The following is a 23,433-nucleotide window of genomic DNA, read 5'->3' on the forward strand; positions in this document are numbered from 1 at the left end:
TAAAGTCAATCGATTCTAAATAAAAAAAAAACAATAATTAGAAATGTATAAGTCCTAATCATGTGTCAGTAAATTACATTACGTCCCAATAACAAGTCATGCGATATCCAATTCTGGGTCAAGAGAAAAAAGTACGCATTAAGTATATGTGAAATTTCTTAAGAAATATAAATTTTATGTAATATGCAGTAGGTAAGTAAATAAATTCTACGTTGTTTTCTTAAATATCTACAATGTTTCTGAGTGTAATTTTACGATAATTGTAAAAATGAACTAAAGAATATAAAAAAAATATATGTTTATTTTTCATTATAATTTTATTTAATTATAATTATTTTTCATTATAATTTTATTTAATTATAATTATTTTTCAGTATAATGTGTACTTCTTTAATACATTAATAAACTAAATTTGCCGCAAAATTGGGAAACTCGACCCATAAATGGGATATCTTACGTTCTAAGTAAAGTATCGTATTACATCAGTAAAACGATAAAATTTCATCAAATGCATGATTACTTACTGATTCCACACACACACACACACGCGCGCGCGCGCGCGTGTGTGTATTAAACATATTTACGTTTACACAGTTATTTCACAGAGGTGTCGCAAGAACGATAAATACGATGGGGAAATGGAATTAACTACGTCGCATGTTACATTAAAGGAATCGTCGTCGACCGCGTTTCGCGAAAAAAATAACGTAAAATCACTTAATCTACTTAGTTCAAAAGACTCCCGTTGAATGTGCGATATAATCAAGCACCATCGTATTTCGCAAGTACTAATTCCTCATTAATTTTTTACAATTTCGCGCAGACTTCGCGATAACGAGTTGCAAATCCCCATCCGATGCGATGCATTGCTACATGCATTGCTACATGCACTGCAGATTGTTCAGCTTTTCACCCAGGTGTTTGTTCAAGTGCATTCTGATCTCCTGCTGGCTGCTGCACTTCTCACCGCAATCGGGACACTTTTCGCACTCGGCCTTGACCTCGCTGCGTACCTTCTTGCGCCGCTTCGCGCGACTGTTGTCGACGGTAATCGTCTGGCCGCAGTCCGAGTCCTGGGCGGGCTGTTCGTCCGTGTGCTTGCGACGATGACGATCCCGCGTTTCCTTACGTCGAAAGCTCATATTACAGAGGTCACACTGGAACGGCTTTCTCCCGGTGTGCAGCAGAATGTGATTGTACAGGGAGTTGGTGTCGTTGAATCCTTTGTGGCACTGCGCGCATTTGTAGCGCTTCTCGCCCTCGTGCTTGCTCCTGATGTGGTTGATCAGCATCTGCTTGATCTTGTACGAGGCCTTGCAGATGTCGCACTCGAATATCGGACTGACCCTGCCCTCGTGCACCCGCTCCTTGTGCGCCTTCAGTGACATCTGATGCTTGAACTTCTCGTGACAGACGTTGCACTCGTGCCACGGCTTCTGCTCGGTCAGCAGCGGGTCCTGGTGGTGGATCTCGTGAATCTGCATCATGTGGTACTTCAGCATACGGTAGGTAGGCAGGTCCTCCGCGCACAGGGGACAGGTGAAGACCTGTGGCAGCAGCACGTTCTTGTTGTTCTTCCAGTGTTTCTCCAGGTGCTCGTTCATATTCTGCTTCTTGCTGAACGACTTGTCGCACAGCATGCAGGTGTAGCGATTGTTGGAGAAATGCGTCTTCCTGTGCAGCCTGAGCGCGTTGGTGGTCATGCAGCGCTGGCCGCACACGTCGCACTGATACGGCTTCTCGCCGGTGTGCGTGCGAAGATGCTCCTTCAGCCGCACCTTCAGCTGAAACGACTTGCCGCAGAGCTCGCAGATGTGCGGCCTCGCGCCCTTGTGCACGAACAGGTAGTGCTCGTACAGGGAATTCTCCGCTCTGAACTCTTTGCCGCAGGTGCTGCAGACGAACTCGTTCATGTTCTCGTTGTGCCGCATCTCGTGGAACTCCAGCCGCTCCTTGTGCACGAAGTGCTTCGGACACTGGGAACAGTGGTACTGCCGCGGCGAGATCATCTTCATGTCGATACCGTTGACCATCAGCGACAAAGCGGAGTCCTCACAGGCGGCGCAAGTCACCAGGTCGTTGATGGCCTTCGGATTTATGTCTGTTATCGTGTTCCTGCAGAGGCTGCAATTCACCGGTGCCTGCTTCAAATCGACATTCCGACCGACGCTCGTCTCGTCCGTGTCCGGGCCGCAGTACAATTCTCTGCTGCCGGAATGCTTGCACTTCTTCTGATGGGTGTTCAGTCTCGCCTTCCTCGCGAACACCTTGTCGCATATCGCGCAAACGTGCCGCACGGAGCTCTTGTGCGTGTGGAAATAGTGGTCCCACAGCAGGCTCTCGTTGCTCGCTTCCTTGTCGCATATCGTGCAGATGAACCTGTCCGTCTTATTCAGCTTGTGCCGCTCCATGTGAAACTCGTACTTCTCCCGCGAGAGGTAACGCGTCCCGCACAACTTGCACTCGATCCTCGGGCATCTTTTGATATAGGCATTCTCGCATTTCCCGAAATCGTCATCGACACCATCTCTCTCCGTCTCAGTCACGTATACCGTACTGTCGTTCTCCTTGCAGTCCATCTCCTCGTCAAGTGTGCACTCCATGACGTCATTCGCCGACATGATTTCCATCATACCATTCGCGTCGTCCTCGTTCCCTGTCTCGACTTCGTTCGTCAAGTTACTCGCGCTGGCGCTTACCGATTCGATTTTTACTAAATTTCCTGCACCATCGTGATCAGAATTCAACGAATCGTCGTCGGGTTTGCACGCTGTCGCATCTACTTTTAGTTCCTGCAATTTGTCAGAGTCGTTATCTATCGCAAAAATAATATTTTCCTGATCTTTCTCTGCATCTTCACTTGTCCGGCGTTTTTTGTTTGGAAATGTAATGAAGGCGTCCAGGCAGTTGTCATCTTCTTGTGTGGCTAGCGAGGTCTTGTATACTTCACTGATACTTTCGTTTACGACAATGCTTGGTGACATCATTTCATCGTTTTCTTCATCTATTACACTTGCCTTCAGCTCACAGATGTTGTCATGATCTATCGTATTTTCAGGTGCTTGCGTGTCTTCTTCCATTGATTGCTCAGTTTTATCTAAGGAAGCTAATGAGATTTGAAACGTATAATTGTTATCTTCAAAATTGTTGGTTATCATGATCATTAGATCTATATTGCAATTTGGACACGTGTATATCATCTTGTATAGTTTAGGAGACACGTCTATTTTTTTGCTTCTGTTAAGTTCACACAAGGAGTTGCTTCTTGTATCGAAGCTTTCCTCCGACAGTTCCAAGATATTTTGCGTAGGATCCAAGCGCTTGATAATCTTCTTGTAACAGTTCAATAATATATATCTCAAATGACCATTGCTCGTAGCAAGACCTGTATAAAGTTAGAGATGTAGTAGTAAGTTCTCCCAGTAATGTACAATATCTAGGATCATCCTGAACATGCTCAAGATGTTCTTGTATATTCTCTTGAGCAAAGAACAACATCCTGGATATTTGGGATAATACTGAGATATACGAGAAATCTTGTGCACCAAGTTATTTTATAGCAAAATACTACTCATATTATATACAGCATTAACATACCTCAATTGACAATGTGTCAATTATTCATTTTTTTTTTTAATATTTATACGAGATATAAGAATCACTTCTCGTATAAACACATCTCTTTCGAATATTGGCATCAATGGACTGTTGAGGTTATGTTTGCCTATATATAAAAAAATTCAAAATTATTTAGAAATATCCAAATTTTATTCACATAATAATTGAGGTTATGATTCCCTCTAACAATTAATACGAAAGATAATTTATTTCCTCGATATTTATATCTCACTGCATTCAATAATTTACTTAATAAATCGTTGGCAATACCTCCATATCTGTAAGCGCCGAAGTACAAACTGGAATAAATATACGGTACTTGTTTACGATAAATTAAATTGTCGAGCCTTCCTTCTAAGTTTCACATACTCACAGAAATCTTCGTAGGAACGTAACTTCGAATACTTATGATTAAACGTGTGTTTTTTGTTCCTACATGCATCAGTTCAAGAGATATGCATTCCAATATTCACTGCAAGTACTGCGAATCTACAGGAACGTGAAGCTTGAGAGAGTGGCCATCCTGGCGTTTTCCAGGAAACTGTTTTTCGATACGCCCTCTGACGATCGTCGTTCCTTATCTGACTTGACATAAGATTACATGATTGTCTCAGAGGGCGTATCGAGAAACTGTCCCCTAGAGTTCCCAGAAATAAGGAGGTGCAAGGAACACAGTGTAATATGTGTAAACAAAGTTATTTTATTGGCTATGTATTATCTAAGTTATCTTCCAAAATAATGTGTAGTTAACAAATCGCCATGAGTTCCTTACCGAAAAACACACAGAAGGTCCGTTCTTTTTAGCTGCACTGCTGAAATGGTGTATGAAGTTAGCCAAGATATACTTGTCTCACTCTAATTTATTGCACCAGTACCGTAGTGCACCGAAAACGAACAGACCTAATTAATCAGTCATATTTTCTGCCAAGTGATACAATTTGAAGCATTGATATAGATTTTAGTTCAAATCTTAGCTTTAGTTCAATAAGATTAAATCATAATATATATTCTTATCTGTTTATAATAATGAAATATAAGAAGTAAATGTCTAATGAGAAAATCTCTAAGCAAATTAATGTAATATTCATACTCATTATGTAGCTACACGTTGCAGTTTACCTTGTAATAAATAGAATCTCTCGAAACGAGTGAAACCTCCTATACCCGACGCGTGATAAATATTTCTGTTAATAAATAACTTAAGAAGTGATCTTCGAGCACAGTTTTGCAGGATAAAACGTCTCGGAATTTAATCAGGATGATATAATGTGTATGTGCATATGACATACAACACACACATATGCGCGTGGATATGTGTGTGTGTGTGTGCGTGTGTAACAATATTTATATTCACAATTATTTCACAGAGGAGACGTGTATATTTACACAAGATCAAACACTATAATAAGATACGACAGGAAAGTGAGTGTAATTACGTATTAAAAATATTATCGTTTCGTCAAAAACAATGCAAAGTCACTTAATCTATTTAGTTCGAGCGACCGTCTGCGGCATGCAGAATCTTTGAGTACTATATCATATCTCGCAAGTACTAACCCTTCACAAAATCTAACGTGATTTCACAAAGTTCTCTTTTGACCCATGCAATATGGGTCGAACACTATACGCCCTGCAGCTTGTTCAGCTTTTCGCCTAGGTGTTTGTTCAGGTGCATTCTGACCTCTTGCTGATTGTTACAAATTTCACCGCATTCTGAACACCAGATCTCGCCCTCGTCTGGCTCCTTGGGGCGTTTCTCGCAAATGTTCCTGGTGGATGAGACCTTCTGGCCCGAGTCCGAGTCCTGGGAGTGTCGTTCCTCCGTGTGGTTGAGATGGTGACGGTCCCGGGACTCCTTCCGTCGGAAGCTCTTGTTGCAATACCTGCAGTAAAACGGCTTCCTTCCGGTATGAAGCAGAACGTGATTATACAGGGTCTTGGTGTAGTTGAATCCTTGATGGCACTGGGCGCACTTGTAGCGCTTCTCGCCGTTGTGCTTGATCCTTATGTGATTAACCAGCTTCTGCTTTATCCTGTACGTGCTCTTACATATGTCGCACTCGTACGTCGGCCTGACCTTGCCCTCGTGCACCTTCTCCTTGTGCGCCTTCAGAGACATCTGATGCTTGAACTTCTCGTCGCACTCGTTACATTCGTACCACGGCTTCTGCTTAGTCAGCAGCGGGTCCTGGACGTCGATCTGATGAGTCTGCACCATGTGGGACCTCAGCATACGGTAGGTCGGCAGGATCTCACCGCACAGGGGGCACGAGAAGACGTGCGGCAGCGAGACGTTCTTGTCGAGCTTCCAGTGCCTCTCCAGGTGCCTATTCATGTTCTGCATCTTGGTGAACGACTTGCCGCATATCTTGCAATGGTGGCGGCTGTGGGAGAAATGGGTCTTCCTGTGACGCTTCAGCGAGCTGATGGCGTTGATGCGCTGGCCGCACACGTCGCACTGATACGGCTTCTCGCCGGTGTGCAAGCGAAGGTGCTCCTTCAGCCGCATCTTCAGCTGAAACGACTTGCCGCAGAGCTCGCAGATGTGCGGCCTCGCGCCCTTGTGCACGTACAGGTAGTGCTCGTACAGGGAATTCTCCGTCCTGAACTCCTTGCCGCAGGTGCTGCAGACGAACTCGTTCATGTTCTCGTTGTGCCGCATCTCGTGGAACTCCAGCCGCTCCTTGTGCACGAAGTGCTTGGGACACTGGGTGCAGTGATACTGCCGCGGCGTGATCGTCTTCATCTGAGCACCGTCGACCATCAGCGACAAGGCGGAGTCCTCGCAGGCGGCGCACGTCACCAGGTCGTTGATAGCCTTCGGGTTTAGGTCGGTCACCGGATTCCCGCAGATGCTGCAGTTGCCGAGTTCCCGCCCTGACTGGTCATCGACGCTCGTCATGTCCGGGGTGCAGTAGAGCTCCTTGCTGCCGGAATGCTTGTATCTCTTCTGATGGGTGTTCAGTCTCGCCTTCCTCGCGAACGACTTGTTGCACTTCGCGCATACGTATCGCACGAAGCTCTTGTGCGTGTAGAAATAGTGGTCCCACAGCAAGTTCTCAGTGCTCGCCTCCTTGTCGCATATCGTGCAGACGAACCTGTCCATCTTGTCCAGCTTGTGCCTCTCCATGTGAAACTCGTACTTCATCTGCGAGAGATAACGTATCCCGCACAGGTTGCACTCGATCCTCGGGCATCTCTTGTTGTTGACGTTCTCGCACTTCACTGAATACTCGTCGGCGAGTTTCTCCTCCGTTTCAGTCGCGTACTCCGCACCGTCGTATTCCTCTTTGCCGTCCGTCTCGCCGTGCTCTACGATGTCCTTCACCGACACGATCTCCATGAAATTATTCCCGTCGTCGTCCACCGTCTTGATATTTACCACGCTCTTCACGTTGCCGCTCACGTATTTTACTCTTATCAAATTATCGGAACCGTCGTAATCAGAATTCAGCAGTTCGGCGTCGAGTTTGCACGACTTCGGAGACCTGCTTGGCGTTACGTTCACATCTGTTTCCAGTTTCTGCAACTTGCTAGGATTATCCGGGGGCGGAGTGACACTTTCCTGACACCTTTTCCTCGTATCTTTGCTCGTTTGATATGAAACTTCTCTATTTGGAAATGTGATATAAGCACTTAGACAGTCGTTGTCATCATCCTCCAAGTGTAGCGAGCTTTCGTATTTTTCATTGGTACTTTCGCTCGCGACGATGCACGATGTTCTCGTTTCATCGTCTGTTGTACTTGACTTCTGCACGTAGGCATTATCTAAATCTAATGTATTCTTAGGTATTTCCGTGTCCACCTCTTCCATCGACGACTCCAGTTTGTGTACAGCAGCTAGCGAGATCTTGAATGAATAATTTTTATCTTCGAGATTGTTGTTTATTATGATCATTAAGTCTATGTTGCAGTTCGGACATGTGTATATCATGTCGCGTAGCATAGAAGCCATTTCTTGTTTTTGTAATCTATCAAGTTAGCACAGGGACTTTCTCCTCATTGTATTAACATTTCTTTTCGATGGTTTCAAAACTTTTGCATAGTCTTAGTGCTCGATAACCTTCTTGTAACGGTTCGTGCATGCATACCTTAAATCAACGATCATCATTTGGCGAGACCTGTGGAAAATTAGAGATGTAGGAATAAGTTTCCCTGATAGCTTACAATGCCTAAAGATCATCCCGGATGTGCTCAAGATGTTCTTTCTACGACATCCTGGATATTTCGGATAATGCTGAGATGTGAAATCTGTTTTATAGCAGGATACTAGCTACTTACATACACACATATGTTATATATACGGTATATATATATATATATGTTATGACACGGTATAAACACACCTTAAGTGACAATGTATAATTTTCTTATATATGTACACGTATATTTATGAGATACAATAGTATCTCTTCAAACGGCATACATCTCTTACGAATATCGGCATCAATGGACTTTTGACGTTACGTTTGCCTCTGTGTAAAAAAAAGAAAATCACTCAAAAATACACAAATATCACGTAGATGATAATTTTGATAATAGTTCCCTCAGATAATTAATGTGAAGGATAATTTGTCTCTTCGACATTTCTATCTTACTACGTTCTATTAATTTACCTCACAAATCGCTGGTAGTGCCTTCACATCTGTAAACGCCGAGGTACAAACTGGGACGAATGTCGAGTATTCGACAAATTAATTCGTCCAACCTTCCTTATAAGTATCTTACTAACCCGTTGAAAATCCTTTAGGAATATAATTGTGAGTGCATGTATCACTCAATTTCAAGTACACTTTGAATCACTATTCACGTTCTATTTACATATGCGACCATGCCTATGGAGGTTAGGATAGAGTACCGTCAATGGCGGGTTCCACTTAACAGTCGCAACGACGCCAGCGTCGTTCTATCTCTCTTTCTCATTGGATGTCGAACAAAGACAGAGCGACGCTTGCGTCAAATAGAACCCGCCTCAAGTAATAAGGATACTTTATTACACATCTTTTTTATATTTTCCGTTCTATATTTTCTTGCTCGTACATATTTATACACGTTTCACTGATTATTTTATTTCAAGTAACGGGCAAATAAAATCTTCTGATAAGGTAACTTTACTACAGCTGCGTTCGGGGGAGCACGTATCAGCGTTAACGTTTCATTTCATCTTTGCCCCTCACTAGATATACGATAAGGATAGAGTGATTCGTTAGCGCTGATTAGAGCTAATAGTGCGTTCCTCGAACACCCCGACCTATATCAGCGTTGTTTCCCGTTCACTACTGTAGGAAGTACTAATTTTGTGGTACTTACTGAGTGTTAATTTTACATTTAATCAGTACTATTAACATCCAAATCCTGTCCGGACTAATTTGCATAGTTGCATAATGCATATGCAGAAAGAAATTGACCAATCATGTGTCCGATATAGAAGATACACTCTTTCCGCACAGATTATTGATCCGTTCATTTTAGCTGCGCTCCTCGGGGCTACAAGTTAGAGTGAGATAAGTATATTTTATCTCGCTCTAACTTACTGCACCATATCAGAAGTGCAGCTAAAAAGAACAGACCATATATATATATATATGTGATGTGTATATATATATATATATATATGCATACACACACATATATATAGTATGTTGAGAAATGCAGCGGGACGGAAACGTTTACGGAGAACGTAGGAAGGAAAATTGGCGGGACGACTGGAGAGCGCGAGTGGCGTCAAGAACTAAGGCTACTTCAACGACACTAACATGTATTTCCGCTCTGCAACTGTAAACGAAAACCGTACAAATGTAGCGAAGTGTACCGGCGCATCTCGACACCCCGGAAGTGCCGAGGTGCTCCCGTACGCCGCGACGACGCAGTCGCTCGCGACTCACGCGTGTTAAAAAGTGCACGCCGACGACGTGGTTATCTGCTGAATTGCCGCTTGTCTCCCGCCGCGCGCTTGCCCACCTGCTGATAGGTCTTGGTGCGGCGCAGGCGTTTCGCGGCACCCGGGTCGTTCAGGTCCTTGAAGTGGCCGTAGCCGCCACCGCCGAGCCGCTTTCGTGGCCGCGTCGCCTTGCTCACTCCCACTTCTGCAAGGCATGCTTGAGTCAATAAAAAGGAGGAGCGAAGAGTAGCGCGCGTTCGCGCTGTTTTAAGATTCAAATCCGCATGCTGAAATTGGTACCAACAGGTACTTTTTGTACATTGGTACCGTTCGTTTTAGATGAATTAGTACAGGAACTTCGTTCCTTTTTCCTTCAACGCTAGATTATACACTTGTCTCAGTTTAAGGGCAAAAATGCAATCTAGTTCAGCTAAAACGAACAGATCTAATAGGAAGCATATGCATGCACGAGAAAAAGATGCAGGACGGTATTCGTAATCTTGGATCTTATGTTTAACATCGCCTCTAGTTCATCTTCAGGGTATCGATCACACTTAACTTTTCCTCCGAAGTGGAAACGTGAAATGTTTTCAGAGAAAATTTATATTTTTTCATGAATTCACGCTAAAGATTCATGATTAATTTTCAGGGAGGGGAGAGGGATTAATTATATACCGGACGTGATCTTTTAAATCCGCCGTCAAGTACGTACTCAAATCTACAGCCGGCGGCACGGTGAAGCCAAACGACTTGGCGACCGCTGTCAGGTCCAAAGTCTCGATATCGAAGATCTTTTTCAGATGATGAGAATCGTATGCTCTGACGTACGCCTTGAACGCTTCCTTCGCCGACGTGTGCAAGTAGTAATTCCTCGAGATCAGTTTTTCAAGCTACAAATAAAGCAACAACCGTCCTCTATCAGTTCCGGGAGAATAAATGCGCGCAGGTGAATGTTAATTAAGCCGGTAGAGAATCGTAGACCAGCTTTTCGATCTTGGTCTCCACTAAAGCGAGCGACAGCATGAATCACTCGCTTCTAATCTGTTCTTTTTCATTTTGGTATTGCCGGAAGAAGAGATAAGAAAAAGCGAGAGACAGATAGAAGAGAATTGCGATATGTGCAAAATATACATTTATCGCGCATACCTGCAACTGTATGTCAGAAATCTTGTTGTTGCTGATCTCATATTCGCGTAACGGCACGCGAGCTTTCTTCAAGTAATAAATCATTCCGAGCTCCTCCGGCCGCAGGAGGAGCAAGGCGTTACCCTTGCTCCCCGCGCGAGCCGTTCTTCCCACACGATGAATGTATTCCTGAAAACCGCAATTCGACACGCTATAAATTCATATTCACCGACCGCAAATGTTCATGTCTATCGTTCGATCATTCGTCTCTTCTCAGCGTCGAGCGGGACGAAATAAACGAATAAACGCACAAAAAATATTATTCTACTGCTAAGAAAAGCGATTGCTCAGTTTACTTTTCTTCCTACGAGTAATGGATATCTTCAATGAAAAGTATTTTCTTGATAGCAGTGTGTGAAATAACATTTACTTGTATACGGTACGTATTTTTCTGTGTGTAGTATCCTTACTTTAGGATCATCCGGCGGATCGTATTGCACGATCCAATCGACGTTGGGTATGTCTAAGCCCCTGGCGGCCACGTCGGTGCAAAGCAGGATCCCGGATTCCGCTCTGCAGAACTGGTAGAATGTGTTGGTTCTCTTCACCTGTTTCTGTCTACCCTGTTACCAAGATGCGTATACTCAATCTACGTGAAAACCTCCACGAGGACGCGGTGACTCGAATAGAGCGCGATATGGCGAAAAAAAGTCCGAAGACTCACGTGTATACTCATCACTGGCAGATCGATGTAGTTGAGAAGCTCGTGATGGTACTTGACGGACATGCAGGAACTGAAGAACACCATGACCTTCTTCTTCCTGTTCTTCTTCAGGAATGTGAAGAGCAGCAGGAACCGCTTGTCGCTCGGACATACCAGGTAGCCTTGCTCCAAGCCCTCCACAGTTGCCTGGTCCTTGTCGTCGTCCACTCCGACGTATATAGGCTCCTTCTTGATGGCCAATTTTGTCAACATGGTCACTTTCTCTGTCTGCGTCGCGCTAAAGAGCATGGTCTGTCTGCGTTCTGCGTAAAAAGCAATGAATGTTATCATGAGAAAACTGGATGTATGTGTATGTATACCATAATCTAAGCGCGTACACTACTAACTCGGGAGTATGTTGATGATCTGCTTCAACTCCTCCTCGAAACCGATGTCCAAGATCCGATCGGTCTCGTCAATGACCAGACACTGCAGGTTCTTGTACATGAAGTCCAAGGTGTTCTGCAGGTGATCCAACAGTCGTCCCGGCGTGGCCACGATGATGTTCACACCCTTGCCAAGTTTCTGAGCCTCTGTCTGCCTACTGGCACCGCCCATCAACAGGCCATATGTGTGATGATGATACTTCATGAGCTCCTTCAATACTCCGAACGTCTGCATGGACAATTCTCGCGTGGGAGATATGATGATGCACCCAGTACCTGCAACCGACAGTCAGATATCGATAGTGGATGATAAGCGGTCGATGTGATTTTGTTACACAAGCACACCTTCTTGATACTTTCAAGTTGAGATTCACATTGTAAATTTTACGTACCGTTACGTGGCATAAACTTCAATTTGTAAATGAGCTCGATTACGGGGATTAGGAACGCCAGGGTCTTGCCGGATCCAGTTTTGGCCGAACCTACCAGATCTCTTCCCTCGAGAAGATGTGGGATGGATTTCGCCTGTATCTCCGTCATATTTGTGAAGCCCATATCCTGGACTGCCTTCAATGTTTGTTCACACACCTTCTCCTTTAGCACCGAGAAGCTCTTGTCGAATACTATTTGTAAGCCCAAAGTTGTGCCAGATGCTAAACAAAATTATGTTCATGTGTTATTGAGTAATGTTATGATATCATTCGACAGTTAATATAGTTACGTATTGTAAAAATATGAGCGTTGTATGGACATGAAAGAAGAAAATAACTCGTATGATATAAAATATTACTTTCTGGAATGTTTTCTGCAGATCCTGGCTCCATTCTGTTCTGCGTCTGTCTCTTCAGATTCAATTTAACCTCACTTCGTCCTTCTCTCACTCTCTCAAAATGGTTTCAAGAGGTTCCCTTCACTTTTTCCAACAATCGAATCCAAAAAGCTTGTAAAATTGGCTTCATATGCTGCTCCACGTCTTAACTTCACCTTGCAAGCTCAAATTTTAAAAACGCTCGCGTTTTTCTCAGTTCACTCCTTTTGCTTGTTAAAAATTATTTTAAAAAATGTACACACGACAAAAATGTGGTCTGCGGAAGCTTCTGGACACGACGTGCTATCACCTTTTAACCTGCGAGTGAACAGTTACCGTAGATCTGGACTTAAGGCCGGTATTCATTCAGTCAGACATATTTAAACGTGGCCTGCAATAGGCAGTAGGAGTATGTTAATATGAAGGAAGAGTAAGAAATTAACCAATCATAATCGATTATTTTCCTTACATTCGAATATAATTGGTAAATTTCTTATTCTTACATCTTATGAACGTATTCTTACAATCCATTGTAAACTGCGCTAGGACCGTTTTAATTTTATCTTCAGATGCTTCGTAGCCAATGAAACGAGCCGTGGAGCATCTGAAGATGAACTTAATATAATGTCAGATATACAATGCGAACTATGAACACCAAACTGAAAATGCCTAGTGACCTGGAAGTCCAGCCATCCGATTGGCCAACCACTAGTGAATTTCCGGAGTCCTTGGAACTTTCAATCTCGAGAAAATTTCCGTGACTACCCCGAAATTCTCTATGTCGATAGCCAATCGGCACGTCGGACGTTCCTCGTCATGCGCGACGAATGGAACGGTGCCCCGAGGAGAAGTGAAATATCAACGATACGACGGTGTGTCACATAACCAACTACCGCAATTTCCTGTGCGATAATGTTTATAAATATTCGAATTTGACATATGTTATGTGACGAGCGTGGAGTTCAGCCGAGTTCATCCGTGAGATCCTGCCGCTCGCCGACGCGCGATCTCGTAACTATGTCACTTGTGTAATCAACCCGCCCGTGGTGAAATCGCACGCGATCGAAAGAGGAACGATGACAACTGGCCAGAGCGGGCACGATCATTCTCTCGCTATCAGGCAGGAAATACAGCGTTTCGAGAGCGTTCACCCGTCAATATACGCCATTTACGATCTTATCGATCTCGTGCCGGACGCGCACATCGCCAAGCAAATTCGCGAGCACGTCGTGGCGATCGAAGGTAAATCCCCCACTGATTTCGCATCGTGTGCCTCGGTGGCATCTGTTCACGTAGTGACAACAAAATTACACGATGTAACAACGCAATAATATTTGTGACACATGTAATACCAAGTTAATGTATTAAGATTATTAAGTGAGATGGACCAAGTGTGACAGGCCAAATATGATTATCTACCGGATTACTGATAAGTCAGCATTATTGTAGCGTTGCTTGAAACATGTAGCTTTGAATTCCTCCAGATTCCTTCGTCAACAGTCATGAGTGGACGCTTGCGAGGGACGTCCCAGAATTACACCTGGGAATTATCGGTTCCTCAGACTCGGGCAAATCAGCACTGGTTCACAGGTACCTTACCGGTTCCTTCATGCACGAGGAGTCGCCAGAAGGCGGTCGCTTCAAGAAGGAGGTCTTCATCAATGATCAGAGTTATCTTCTTTTAATTAGAGACGAAGGTGGTGTGCCTGAAGCTCAGGTATGGGAACAAGTTATGCATTATATTAATGCTTGTATTTTGAACTTTCTCTTATTTTAAAGTATCTCTAAAAGTGACTCAGGAACTATTTGAGTATCTGATATTTTATCGATAAAAGAGAGTTCAAAATACAATCCTGGGTCATTTCCTCTCTGCTGAACTAGTTGCATCAGCTTGTATTAGTTCTCTTCTTTTTCCTTCAATCTCAGTTATATATCCGTTTCTTTTTAAGTTCCATATGTATATATTAGTTCAGCAAAAACGAACAGATCTACCATTCTGGCCAGTCAACATACTGTATTAAGTACGAATGAATACATCATTGCTTTCAGTTCTCCGCTTGGATAGATGCTCTGTTACTTGTATTCAGCTTAGAAAATGAAGAGAGTTTCTCCGTAGTTTGTGGTTTCTACAATAGAATGTGTTCCTTCCGGAATATGTCGGAGGTACCAAAAATACTTGTAGGTGTACAAGGTGCGTACTTGTCGTTTTTGCACACACACACACACACACACACATGTCCTTTCTCTCTTCCTCTAAAACGTTTTATCAACTGCTGTGTCTCTCTTTTTTCTCCCTCTCTCACTCTCATTGCGCTGAAACCTCTGTTTACCTTTGTAGATTCAATCAACGACAGCAATCCACGTGTCATAAAAGACGTTAAGCCGCGGAAATTGGCTTGTGACTTGAGGTGTCCTTACTACGAGACGTGCGCCATTTACGGCTTAAACGTCGAGAGAGTATTTCAAGACGGTAAGAATGTATATATGTTCGTGCTCGAGCGAACGCTCGCACTTAAAAATATCCGATAATCCGTGCGCATAATTGCTTGAAACTCGGAACTCGCCACTGATTACGATGAACGCGCGAATGACAATTTCAGTGTGTCAAAAAATTATACAACAAAACACATCCACGAGGCACTTCCCGTGCGACGTATCTCAGCACAGCACGGAGAGCGATATTAAGTTTCCGGTGCCCGTTATCACGAAGACCGTGCATCTTCACAACAAGGAGGTGGAGAGCACGAATTCGTTGAAAGCGAACGTGAGTTGTCCGAGTTGTCTCGCTACTGACTCGCGAAAATAAATAACCGAGGATTTAACTGAATTAATCCCCCCGCTCAACAGACCTCGGAGAAAGATGAGGACTGCCGGTCCATTCACAACAGCTCCGTGCCGAACGATTCGGGACTGCTGAACGACAATTTCCACAATATGCAGAACCAACACGGTGAACTGCGAACGTCGATCCTGACTCCGACTACCATCAGGTGCGGGACACATTTTTTTCTTTTCCTTCCTCATGTTTCCGTGGGTTTGTTCGTCCAACGTTCGTGCGATTTTTCCCCGCAGGAAGTTCCGGAGAAAATCGAACATATTCACACCTTCCAAGAAGGAGAAGTACATGGGCGAGATGGGCGTTGGCAGGGAGATACCGGTGAAGCAAGGCTACCTGTTCAAACGGAGCAGCAAGTCTCTGAAAGAGTGGAAGAAGAAATACGTCACATTGTTGGAAGACGGCCGTTTGACTTATCACTCGAGCTTGCATGTAATTATTCCCTTAGGTTTCTCAATGCCTGATCTACAATGTGTGCTCTTTGCTTCTTGTTTCTTGCTCTTTATATCTTTTCTAAGATAAGTAAATAGAAGTTCTAACAGAAGAAAGACAGCAAGAAACAAGACGCAAAGAGCACAATTGTAGACCAAACGTTGTGTTCGCGTGTTAGTGTGATAAATTTACCAGGAGAGAGCGTTTTCAGGATTACATGAACGACACCAACGGTAAGGAGATACTTTTGCAATACGTCACGGTGAAGGTGCCTGGCAAAACGCCGAAGGGCTCCAAGTCGTATAGCGCTCAAGGTAATCTATCCGCTATTCAAACTATTTTATTACATCAGACTTATTAACGGATAGTTCCGGATAGACTTATTAACGGAATTATCCGGATAGTCAAACGTTCTCCAATTTTCCAAAAGAGCAATTTGCTTGCTGGAAGCTCAAATTCCGCTAAAACAGGAGTTTGATATCCACCTGTTGTTGATTTTCGCAGCGACCGATTTAAGAAAGTCGTGAGGCTCAGTGCCGTGTTTTTAAAGGGGTTTATTAAAGGGCCCGCTCATACATTTAATATTATCAAGCAAAGTTACTTATATATATTTATTGCACTATTATCTAAATAATAAATATTAATTTAAAACGAAATTAAGATAAACATACATTCGCGTTAACCGCGAAACATCTGTTCTCAGAAGATAGTTTCGAATTCTCCATTATCTCGCTGGAGAACAAAACGTGGCATTTCGAGGCGAACAACGCCGAGGACCGGGACAGCTGGATCAGCGCGATTGAGCAGCAGATACTGTCGAGCCTGCAGAACAGCGACGGCGACAAGAAAAACGAAACCGACGCCTTCAAGATGCACTGCATAAAGAACAAGGTCTCGGGGAACGACGCATGTGTCGACTGCGGCGCTTCGAGTGAGTAGATCAACGTCTGGTCTCTCTCTCTCTCCATCTTTCGATTCTATCTCACTCCGTTCCCTGTGTTCAGATCCCGACTGGGCCAGCCTAAACCTGGGCGTCCTGATGTGCATCGAGTGCTCCGGCATCCACAGGAACCTAGGCTCACACATATCCAAGGTCCGATCCTTGGACCTGGACGACTGGTCGTAAGTGTAACGCGAGGAGTCCTCCCGTGTAGGGATTGTTTTGGTGATACTGGTATCAATATTTTTGTACCGATACTGATACCATTAATGATATCGATACTTCCATGTCCTATCACACATCCCTAGTCAACTTTGTCAACATTCACCAACGCGCGACACTTGATCCTTGACGATACATCTTCAACGACGACTTTTAGCGCAGGTCACTTAAGCGTCATGCTGGCTCTTGGCAATAACATCGCCAACAGCGTCTGGGAGTACTGCTTGAACGGTAAGCAGAAACCCGTCTCGGACTCGTCCAGGGAGGAGAAGGAGCAGTGGATCAGATGGAAGTACGAGGACAAGCTCTTCTTACCACCGATTAACCCGAACGTTCCCCTGGGGAAGTTGCTCATCGACTCGGTCTGTCGGTAAGAACCCTCAAAGTCTCCTCAACGACCGGCGAACTAACCTCTCGATTGCCGGACCCGTAATAGGTGTAGTAAGCCTTTAGTCCGGATTTATAATCGATATAGTAAGTAAAATTGTTATATTTTATTGCTTAGAGCGAAAAGTTAAACGCTCACTACACCTATTGTGTATCCAGATTAATAAATGCGATGTGGAATAACTTTGGGAAATTCTCCAAAGTTCTGAGCGACCTTAAGAAAGACCCTAGAATCCAAGCGTCTCTTCATCACAGGCCTCATTTCACCAGCGTTTATGCCTGAAGATGTGGTTCTGCTGATGAGAAGCGTAGTAAAAAGATAACGGACTTGCTTCCCCTCTGTCGGAAAGCACCCGACAGTCGAAAGGTTAATTCCGCTTCGTGTTTCCACCCGGCGAGATTCTATCAGGTTCCGTGTCCACAGAGGAAACATGAGGGTGTTCACGTTCTGTCTGACTCGGTGCAGCTACGAGGACATCAATATGCCGGTCAACGAGCCGGAAGATCTGCGAACGCCGCTGCACTTGGCTTGCGCGACCGGGAACCTGGCGATGGCGCAGCTCTTGATATGGGTACGAATTCATCAAACTTTTGTGTCAGACATGGAGATCGAACAGACTGCTATATATCGGGGCCTACAATGAGAATTTAAGTTCTGAGCCTTAAGAAATTGACCAATCACCAGTCGAATGTGAGGAGAATAATCGACTGTGATTGATCAATTTCTTAGAGCTTAAATTCTCTGTAGATCCCGCTTAATCCGCGATCCTCAATCTCCAATACTCAGGCCAGACTTTATATTTGAAATCGTCTTAAGTGAAGTCTTCGAATGTTTAGTAGCCAATTCGTACATTATCCGAAGATGAAACTTGAGACGATCTCAAATACAAGATCTGACTCCGAGTGCCGTTTGTAGTGTGATACGGGCTTTACATGACCACATAGTGGTCCCTCCACCGTGTACTATAACATGCTCGTTGGGAACTTTGCAGCACAAAGCGAACCCGCAGAATCTCGATCACGAGGGCCGCACGTGCATGTCGTACGTGCGGGCTCTGGAGAAGACGCTGGACAACTCGTCCGACTCGATGGAGATGCAGAAGCTGCTCGAGGTTCTAGAGCAAGCCAGCGTCTCCGGGATGGACGACGCGGACGCGTCTTAGTATTCAAGACGATGTAGAGAAGAGTAATGCCTTATAAATCCAACCCTGCCTGCGCGTCTTATCGCTATCGAGAAACTGGTGTACTTACGGTATACATAGAAAGCCATGCTTCGTTTTTTAGTGGCTTATTATGAGAAGAGGGGAGAGAGGGATGGAGGTTTTATCATTTTTGACAGAGCGATGGATTCGTCCGGAGGAGAGCAGCCAAAGTATGTTGAGACGGGAGATTGGAACGCAAATTTATTCTCTACGGTAGCGTTTTAGCTGTATGAAAAGAAAAAAAAATTATATATATATAAGTGTAAAAAGTTTATCGGTTATGTAAACGGTCGAGATCATTTTAAAACACGCCGCCCGCACGAAAATTCATTCCGAATTTGACGAGAAATTTTTTAAATGCGACATATTTAAAAGTTACGATAAATCTTATCTACGACGTGACGCGTAAATTTTGTACATTGAACACGCGATTCTTGAGGAGGGGAGAAAAAACGAGAAAGAAAAAAAAAAAAGAGGAAGGGACGGAGAAGTAAACTTTGCAATAGAATATTTATAACAAATGGTTTGTGTCGGACGGAGGATGGACTAATAGCATGCTCGAGTGTATAATTGTCAATGACTGAGAGTACAAACACTCATAAATGTAGTTTATATTTATATATATATATATGTATATCTATAATACATGTAATGTATTTGAAGGATAACTCTTATAATTTTTATTTGATTTGATTGATCAATTAAACGTTTCATTACCTCGCACTGCGTCCCGTTCATTCGCACCAATTCTGAAGTTTCGTTCAGTTTTGCTCGGCGAACACCGCATCTGCTGCTTGAGCGCGCGTACACTCACAGCTTTTTGTACCTCGACGACGACGACGTGGCGCTCACACCGTGAACCGTCTCCTTCTGTGTAGCCGCGTCGTCTGCAAGCGAGCAATGGAACACTTGCTTACCACACCCATTAGTAAATCCATCTTAAACGATTTCTATCGTTTACTTTACCTGTAGGATAAACGTTCGTCGGGAAAATAGGCGTTTTGCTGTAATACATGGTAGTGGTTAACGTCGATGCGGCGGAATGAGACGAGAGGGCGGCTCTCCACACGGTAGGATCTCTAAGCAGACGAGGCGGATTGCGAGAAACACTCTCTGTATATCGACTCCGTTCGTCAAGTCAACTTTATGATACTTAGATTAGGTTTACGTACGTCTTTAGAATATTTAACTCGCTGACTATCGCGGCCGGGAGCGGCACCGTCAAGGCGTAAACTCGGCCGCAGAGTTCGGCGTGGTGGTGTAGCGGGGACGAGAGCTCCGAGAGGAACTCCTTGTACACGTGGGCGAACACGCTCTGCAAGCTTTCGGCCGGGCATTCCAGGTGCGTCTCGATGAGCAGCATGCATTCCAAACTGATGTGAATTTGTGCCAACGTGAGCAAGCCCTTCCTGCGATTCAGGTTCGATACAGTCGTCACCACCACGCGAGTTCACTGGGAATTCGATCCGCTTGATTTAGTGCAACTCGCTCACCTGTAGCTCTCCGTGCTGAAGACCCCGGACGACACGTTGGCCAACTTCCGCCGGATGTCGTACGCATCGACCAATCGCGCTCCCCTCAGGATGTACAAGTAATCCCGGGCGAGCTTCTCGAAGCCGGCGTCCACGACGAGCTCCAACGGCGCGCTGCCTAGCAGTAAACAGCTGATGAAAGACGTGATCTCTTGGCCACGCATGTCGGACGCAACCTTCATTATCCTCGTCGAGTTCGTGTCGTTGGCCTAACATGTAGTGACATTCACATAGTGAATTAATCTCGGCAGTTACATCGTCATCGAGACGAGGGTGGATTTCTCTCGGTGGATTACCTGTGGCACGAATCGGTGCTCGAGAATCTCCATAAGAATCGTTTCGACGAGGCTTGTCATCTGCGGGTACTCCGAGGTCGCTTTGTATATCGAGAGAAAGATGTATAATTAGTCGGAAATGCGTAAAATATATATTAATTTGCGGTTGACTAAGTAAATAGAGTTAAATCGAAATTTTTTAATTATAAAATGAAAATATATATAGAGTATAAATATACATAGAAATATTATTTTTAAACGTTCGGGTCAAACATTGTTAACAATGACGTTCTGTACAACATTAAGAACTACTTATTTGAAAATGTTACATGTTATAAAGTATGTTATAAAGTATCGTTGTAATGACGTTGTGTTGATGATTTCTTTGTTTACTGGGTGGTGATTCACGTGATTTCCAGAAATGTACCAATCAGAACGTAGTGTTTCTAGCACGCGAGCAATGCGGCACAAAAACAAACACAATATGTCACAGGTTTTCTAATTATGTAGCGTTGTATAAATCCTCCCCCCTGCCACGTGAATCACGATTCAGGAATTCTATGATCTGACGAGCTCCGCTCGTAGGAGATTCACTCACCTATAAGTATCTTCCACAGGTGATCGGTGAAATCCATGTCGTGCCTCAAAGACACGTTTTGCACGCGTTCCGACAGCTTCGCGTCCATCTCGATGTTTTCCTTCTTTTTACAGTCGACTCCCTTGATATTGATGTTATTGGATTTCCGGAAATTGATATCACCGTTCAGCAAAAGATTCAATTTCTCGGCTACTGCTTCGTATTTCTACAATATGGGTGTGTGTATATAGTTCAAAAAGAAATATGGAAAATATAATTATGTATATATATAATTATATAATATAATTATGTAAGATGTATTTTTTACAAAAACATAGAAGTATCAATTTACCTCTAAATATGGCGTTGTAAATTTTACTGAGTTTTGCTGTCCACTGTTCTTCTGATACTCATCTATTATCAGTAAATATTGACTCAACAAGAGTAACTGAGACCGCTGCTCCTTCAAAAGACTGTCTTTCCAGGCAGTATTTACTTGAACCAACTGTAGAAAAATGTATTTCTTAAGTGATAACAAATATGATTGTTAAGTATGCAATGATATATAATATAAAATATATAATATAATAAATTTATTAGATATATATTTTTATCGTATTATATGTGATATAATATAACCAGGGTTGGGTAAATTTCTTTTTAACTAAATTAAGTTAAAAATTTATCGCTATAAATTAACCAGATTTACGTTACGTTTACACAAATAAAATACTAACTCAATTAAGAGTCTGATTAAAATGAAATTAGCCTTACTAAAGATAAAAAAATAAAAATAAAGTTAAAAATTAATTATGCAAAGCTATATGAAAAGTATTTTAACTTAACTAAAAAGAGGTAAATAAATTAAAGTTGATGGATAAAAAGTAACTAAGTCTAAATTAAAAGTCAACTCATTTAAACTCAACCAAGTTGAGTTAAAAGTTATTAACTCTTAAACTTTCAACTGAATTATCAAGTCATTACCCAATCCTAAATATTATATATATTATATAATATAATAATTTATACATCTTTTACATACACATACCAGTGTATTCTTCGACAATCTCGGATTTAACACCAAGCTACTCGAATGCATTTCGATGTCAATATTTCCTTCAAAGTCGCTCCTGGCAATCTTATCCCAATCAATTCTTTCTTGCTTGACACCGAACAAATCGAAGGTATTAAATACAGACATTTTGATCTAAACAAATCGACACTTAGTAAAGCCCCTGATATTAAAAACCGACATACTCATTACCTATTACGTACATCATGCTCTTGCATGCCTGAAAGCTTAAGATGCTCCTGTATAAGTTTGGGGTATTTACTTCTTACTGTAGCCTGCGGCACTACACCGACAGAGACTGCTTCTAATGTAGTGAACCAGTTATCACGGACAATGCTGCCGATAAGCTTGCTTTGTCTGGGATCTTTCCCATCACAAAGAGCTAACACTGGCAAAGTATTGCCATCGAAATGTTCTAGATACACGTTCAACGCATTGCTGAAGAGATACTTATGTCACTATGGATTAAAAGTATCTTAGGAATTAGCAGTGTTAACAAATATATTTTTTTGAAGTATATATATGCCAAAGGAGAAATATAAGTAGATACAGATATAAATTTAAGATAATTAGACAGATACATATATTATGAGAATATATAATTTGTGAAGTACATCCAGATATGTTTTCACAGAATACATATAAATAAATATATCCATATTTAATCGTTCATCTCAAATTTATATTCACATCTACTTACACTTCCAGTTACCCAATTACTTCAAAAAATATATCTGTTACAACAGCGGAGATCTTCACACATACCACGCATCATTTCTACTCAACGGCAAATAGGACTCCTCCTCCTTCCTCCAGTTATGTCTTGTTGTAAGGATCGTGTCGTCGAACCCGCAGATGCCGAATGAGTATTCCAAGGGCGAGCCACTGACATCGTGTCCTGAGGAGCATTCAGCATTTCAGACTTCCACATATTTCCAATGAAACTGCACACAAATGATTCTCAGATCCTTAGATACACGCGAATGTTTATTACTTGCGGAGTAATCGTTGAAACTTTTCTCCCTGTTTTCCCTGTTGTGGCCGGCGGATTGCGATGTGTCGGGCACCTGGAGCAGACGGTCGCGTCATTAGAGATCATGCATCGATCGAGATCGCGCAGAGGAGAATTGTACGTATCCTCGCACTCGCTCACGTTTTTGTGAAGAACGATATAAGGATCGTCCTTGAGGTCCGGGAACAACTCGTCGACGTACGACAACCTGACTTTCCTGGCCTGGACGTGGTACGGCAAGAGCTTATTCAAACGTTCCATCGTGATCCCTCTGCATAATCGCAACGTACGTTTGAAATTGAACGATTTGAATGGAGCGAGATCGAAGATGGCGCGAAAGGACGCCGGAGTGTAGCTTCGATCGT

At 43.2% G+C, this 23,433-nt stretch overlaps 5 protein-coding genes across 7 annotated transcripts; 1 reads left to right on the forward strand and 4 right to left on the reverse strand.

Moving 5' to 3' along the window:
* Positions 1-342: 342 nt before the first annotated feature.
* LOC106742235 (zinc finger protein 182-like) lies at positions 343-3,498 on the reverse strand. The gene is made up of 2 exons (XM_014614980.1): positions 3,432-3,498; positions 343-3,385 (listed from the first exon to the last, which is right to left on the reverse strand). The coding sequence occupies exons 1-2, from the start codon at positions 3,496-3,498 to the stop codon at positions 882-884; spliced, it is 2,571 nt and encodes an 856-aa protein (XP_014470466.1). The 3' UTR covers positions 343-881.
* Positions 3,499-4,662: 1,164 nt separating this feature from the next.
* On the reverse strand, positions 4,663-7,843 carry LOC106742257 (zinc finger protein 93-like). The gene is given in 1 exon segment (XM_014615011.1): positions 4,663-7,843. A coding segment is annotated over 1 exon segment (2,562 nt). The 5' UTR covers positions 7,802-7,843; the 3' UTR covers positions 4,663-5,239.
* A 1,516-nt stretch (positions 7,844-9,359) lies between these two features.
* On the reverse strand, positions 9,360-12,944 carry LOC106742258 (probable ATP-dependent RNA helicase pitchoune). The gene is made up of 8 exons (XM_014615013.1): positions 12,564-12,944; positions 12,166-12,426; positions 11,735-12,049; positions 11,349-11,650; positions 11,095-11,247; positions 10,646-10,813; positions 10,212-10,389; positions 9,360-9,704 (listed from the first exon to the last, which is right to left on the reverse strand). Exons 1-8 carry the CDS (start codon positions 12,595-12,597, stop codon positions 9,535-9,537), a joined length of 1,581 nt encoding a protein of 526 aa, XP_014470499.1. The 5' UTR covers positions 12,598-12,944; the 3' UTR covers positions 9,360-9,534.
* A 713-nt stretch (positions 12,945-13,657) lies between these two features.
* Positions 13,658-19,320, forward strand: LOC106742318 (centaurin-gamma-1A). 3 transcript variants are annotated; one of them, XM_014615165.1, is made up of 13 exons: positions 13,658-13,823; positions 14,066-14,298; positions 14,631-14,772; positions 14,920-15,051; positions 15,182-15,345; positions 15,429-15,571; positions 15,654-15,849; positions 16,061-16,163; positions 16,553-16,780; positions 16,854-16,971; positions 17,169-17,381; positions 17,823-17,970; positions 18,391-19,320. In XM_014615165.1, exons 1-13 carry the CDS (start codon positions 13,658-13,660, stop codon positions 18,559-18,561), a joined length of 2,157 nt encoding a protein of 718 aa, XP_014470651.1. In that variant the 3' UTR covers positions 18,562-19,320. The 3 variants fall into 3 exon arrangements, with proteins under 3 accessions (XP_014470651.1, XP_014470652.1, XP_014470653.1); XM_014615166.1 differs by having other exon boundaries at positions 16,556-16,780; XM_014615167.1 differs by lacking the exons at positions 17,823-17,970; positions 18,391-19,320 and adding an exon at positions 17,654-17,806.
* Positions 19,194-23,350, reverse strand: LOC106742319 (protein zwilch homolog). The gene is made up of 12 exons (XM_014615168.1): positions 23,210-23,350; positions 23,051-23,123; positions 22,822-22,954; positions 22,260-22,494; positions 22,033-22,191; positions 21,337-21,489; positions 21,006-21,210; positions 20,429-20,508; positions 20,094-20,341; positions 19,773-20,009; positions 19,567-19,679; positions 19,194-19,487 (listed from the first exon to the last, which is right to left on the reverse strand). The coding sequence occupies exons 1-12, from the start codon at positions 23,327-23,329 to the stop codon at positions 19,411-19,413; spliced, it is 1,833 nt and encodes a 610-aa protein (XP_014470654.1). The 5' UTR covers positions 23,330-23,350; the 3' UTR covers positions 19,194-19,410.
* Positions 23,351-23,433: the final 83 nt, after the last annotated feature.

The sequence above is a fragment of the Dinoponera quadriceps genome, unplaced genomic scaffold, assembly GCF_001313825.1.
Source record: "Dinoponera quadriceps isolate SergipeBrazil2010 unplaced genomic scaffold, ASM131382v1 scaffold628, whole genome shotgun sequence".
Classification (NCBI taxonomy): domain Eukaryota; kingdom Metazoa; phylum Arthropoda; class Insecta; order Hymenoptera; family Formicidae; genus Dinoponera; species Dinoponera quadriceps.